General features: G+C 35.6%; 1 protein-coding gene across 3 annotated transcripts in view; it reads right to left on the bottom strand.

Annotated features, from left to right (window-relative positions):
• SLC16A1 (solute carrier family 16 member 1) overlaps positions 1 to 4,319 on the bottom strand; it is a 39,165-nt gene that overhangs the window by 13,043 nt on the left and 21,803 nt on the right. For 2 of the 3 annotated variants that reach the window (XM_023535676.1, XM_023535674.1), the window contains exon 3: positions 39 to 182. In XM_023535676.1, coding sequence (XP_023391444.1) covers positions 39 to 182 — 144 coding nt within the window. Of the gene's footprint in view, positions 1 to 38; positions 183 to 2,856; positions 3,123 to 4,319 lie in introns of those variants that run through there. The other variant, XM_011367020.2, reaches the window with a different exon arrangement.

The raw sequence follows: 4,319 nt of genomic DNA, 5'->3' as shown, positions 1-4,319 counted from the left end.
ATAAATTAACACTTGAAGATGAATCAACAGCAACTCACCTCCAATGACTCCAATACACAAGTAAAGTTCTTTTACACTGTTACAGAAAGAAGCTGCAATCAAGCCACAGCCTGACAAGCAGCCACCAACAATCATGACGGGACGACTGCCGTATTTATTCACCAGGACACTGCTGATAGGACCTAAGAAATAAGCAAAAATTTAGTGGTATAGAGGCAAAGAACCTCCCCTCTCACAGCTACAAGGCACTAATGACACTAAATGAGAAGTCCTCCAAAATAAACAGATACAAAAAAAAAAAAAAAAAAAGCAAGGGTAAGAATATTGCTTTTGGTAATTATTCATAGTCATAGGTTGTCTGTTTTTAAAAACAATGTTCATAATATTCATGATATACCATTGATCATATGTTGACATTCTATTTCCATATACAATATGGAAAATTCCACTGTTACTTATATTCTATTACTAGTATTCAGAGTTGCAGTATGGTGTTTTAAGATTCAAAAACAAACTCTGGCTCCAGGGAACCCAAATTCAAATTATGGTATGTATGTATACATACATGTAATAAACATGCAAGAAGGAACTCAAGCTTTTGATACCCTAGTGTTTCAGAGGATTAAGTCTCCCTCTAACGGGACTGGGTAAAAAATTGGCTGCCAGGAAAAACGTCACACTCAACCAAGGGTATGTGTAAAGTTTTTACTGACCTTCTAAGTCACTTCCTGTAAATAATTAGGCCACAGATGGGTTTGGAAATACTAGGAATTTATAGCTTGTGTAACATGAAAGATTTAAATACTGAAAGAATATTCATGAAATATTTTCATATAAATTACTCATGAAAGAGATTGTGTATAGTCAGAATTACAAAGATCAAAATATTGCCATATTGTTGACTCTGTAAAATAGAAGTTAAGGCTGTAAAGTCTGCAGTATTTTTAAATAGGAATGTTAAGATGACATCACTGTGGAACTGAAAACATGTAAAGGACAACTAAACCACTCACAGCTCAAAACATATTAGTGTTGTGGGTGTGGCCCAAATGCACAAGTTAAAGGATTATGGCAGTTGCAAAAGTGGTAAGTCTTAGGGAACATACCACTTAAGAGCCAATCAAAACAAAATAACCCATTTAATAAAAATTCTGCCACAAGGCTCATCATGATAGGCAATTTGTCTTTCAGAGTTATTTCAGGAAAGATGGCCCCAATTAGCTATCATTAAAAATAGAGAGGGGTACAGTTTATAGGCCTATTACAACACAAATTCAGAGAAATGTGCTAGTTATCTCTGGGTGAGGACAAAGAAGGTACTGTTTTCCCAAAAGAAAGTGTCATGTGCAATTAGCACAACTGACATCACTTACTTTTGATGAAAAATGTAAGTGGCTCTCAAGCTCTTTGGCAGCTTGGAATTGCAACATGTGAACCTCTGGTTTGTGGTCAGCTTAAAGACACCATTATAATTTCTTCAAGCCATCATAGTCAAAACCTGATTAGAAATCCTGGCAGATGGAGTTCAAAGCCTCCAAAATTAATGGCTCAGAAACTAGATAATGTCCAAAATCCCTTTTGATTTCTCTGAACTTATTTTTTAAAGAACTACAATTTACACTTATGTTCTTTTAAAAAAACTACTTAATAGACAGAGCAGGCTTACACTCATGTTAAAAGGCACAGAAATACATATAGTAGGAAAAAAATGTCTCCCCACTCCTGTTCCAGTCACCCAACTTATCCCTCTAAGGCAACCAGATTACCTGTTTTCTCTGTGCAGTGAAATTATGCACCTAGTTATGACTTCAACTAAGTATTCTTTTTTCAGGAGTTTAAGTTATCCTCTCAACAGTATTATAAACTTTCCAAAGGCAAGGATCAAAATCAGTGTTCTCTATCAGGACATCTAGCCTCCTTGGAATATGCGCATAAGGTTTTATCAGTACTGACTGACTCTGCCATTGGTTGTTATAGTCCTAAGGCTAAGGTTTTACTGTTGAAAAACAGTGGCTATTAAAGAGCTGCATGTGAAAACAATCTGAGGCGCTGAATTGTCACCAAAAAAGGTTTGTAGGAGCAAAAACTTGCTTAAATACGTTAACATGAGACACTGTCAATACCAGTAAATAAATACACTTGGCTTTAGAATCTCTGCTAACTAAACAATTACGTATTTTAAGTACTATGGTATGTTTTGACTTTTACATGTTAAATTGTGATTTGATGTTCCAAGGTGAAACGAACAGTATTTTAAATGACGTTACTAAGTAGTCCTTTAACTTACTCTCCAGGTTTCCTTCACAACATGCCAAAGAAGACAGAAGGGGGAAAAAGGATAAAACTTAAGTTTAAGGTGCAGCTAAAATGCTTTTAGGACTAATATCACAAGGAACAAGGGGGCGGTTTTGTTAAGTTCTTTAATTCTAACACCACGAAAAGTGTTTATCTGAGACTTTGAGCTATGCTCTCCAGTTAGCCTGATTTACTTTCATCCTTCTAACATCAATTTTTAAAAATCTTTATGTTTACATCTCAGGAGTCTAGCAGAGATCACTAAGAAAAATCAGTTGTGCATATGTCATTTTTCTGAGAGCTTTTTTAAGCTCAATGATACTGAGGGGAAGCAGATCAGGGTTCTTCACAATTTTTCATTTCTATTTCAGAATACTATAGTAGAACAAACAGCAAAAGATATTATTGTTAATGAGAATAAAAAATGTGACTCTGAACATAAAGCTTCAAGAAATAACATTTTAAAACACCGTACATATAAAAAAAAAAAAATTAACCTAACACAGAGCCTTTGGCTGCTTAATAATGAACATTAAAACATCAGGCCTTAGTGGTACTTACCTCCACCATACATGACAGCCAGCATAATGGAGGATATCCATGACACTTCGCTGGTGGTGGCATGGAATATACCTTCAATTTCTTTGAAGAACACAGTAATAGACTTGGGAAATGCATAAGAGAAGCCGATGGAAATGAAAGCTCCAACTACCACTGCCCACCCCCAGCCTCCGTCTGGGGGTGTGTATCCAACTGGACCTCCAACTGCTGGTGGCATTTTAAGTGTAGATGAATTCCAAAGTGCAGTTCAAATCCAGATATCTGAAGGATATAAAATTAAAATAGTATATCAGCAAAAAGGCACCCCCACCCAGCACTCCCCACAACAAAGCACTTCCACCCTTCACACCTAGCTCTCAAGTAACTGAATTGTTTTCCCATGTTACTTGTCCTATAGATATTATCTTCTAAGGACATTATCACAAAAAAGTCTTAGTGCCATGGTATTGCCCATAGTTTTTAGCAGCTTAAAGGGAAATAGCTCCTCACCATTTTATTTAAGAAACCATAGCTAAAATAAATCTTTTTCAATAATTGTAGACTTTGTATTTTGAATAAGCCCACTTGTTTTAGCAGTTAATATAGTTCCTTAAATTACTGTAAATAACTAAATGCCTTGGCTTGCAAAATTCACATAACACATACCCTACGAAAGTTCCATAGTTTAGTATAGACTTTATACATTTTTCCCTTTTCCCAAAATGTACTCTAAGTCAATACTTAGTTTCTTTTTACTTCCTCTTATTTTTATGCTGACTTAAAAGTATTAGGAAGTGGGTACTTGACTCACTAGATATGTAGCAATTCGCAAAATACAAGGTCATTCTGAACACAAACATTTCATTTAATGGACTAGAAGATTATGTCAAAAAATGGTAGTTTCAAATCAAAGATTACCTCTTTTCATGCAGCCAGCTAGTTCTAATGAATAGCATATTTAGAAAATGGAACTTCCTGTTAAATTATGAATAAGGAAAAGATGGGAGTGAATGTTTGGTGGTAGATCTACCTGTTTTCTCATTAAAGTCTCCTTTCATTGATTTAAAGCCAGTTTCCACCCTATATTATAACTCATCCTGCAACAGTAAATTAGCGTGCTCTTTTCAAATAATCTCCACTCAGACTTACAGCAGTAAGTACAGCTCACTCTTGGCTACATAAAACATTTGTTAATCTAACACACAGATCCTTCCATCTGAACACTTCAGATATGACTGAGGACAGTGGATGTTATAAGAGTAGGAAGAAAACAACCTGTGGGGAGTTTTCCTAAAACCAAGGATGAGGTTTTAATCATTTATGCCTGGCGCTGTGCTAGGGGTTCCAGCCAGTGCATTTTGGCAAGAAAAAGAAATACAAGGTATAAAGACTAGAAAGGAAGAAGTATGATTAAAGAAGCTGTGGTACATATATGCAATGGAATATTACTCAGCCATAAGAAGAGATGAAATACTGCCATTTGC

The sequence above is a fragment of the Pteropus vampyrus genome, unplaced genomic scaffold (genome assembly GCF_000151845.1).
Source record: "Pteropus vampyrus isolate Shadow unplaced genomic scaffold, Pvam_2.0 Scaffold6, whole genome shotgun sequence".
Lineage (NCBI taxonomy): Eukaryota > Metazoa > Chordata > Mammalia > Chiroptera > Pteropodidae > Pteropus > Pteropus vampyrus.
Note: the sequence above shows the minus strand (reverse complement) of the source record. Positions and strands in the feature narration are given on the sequence as shown.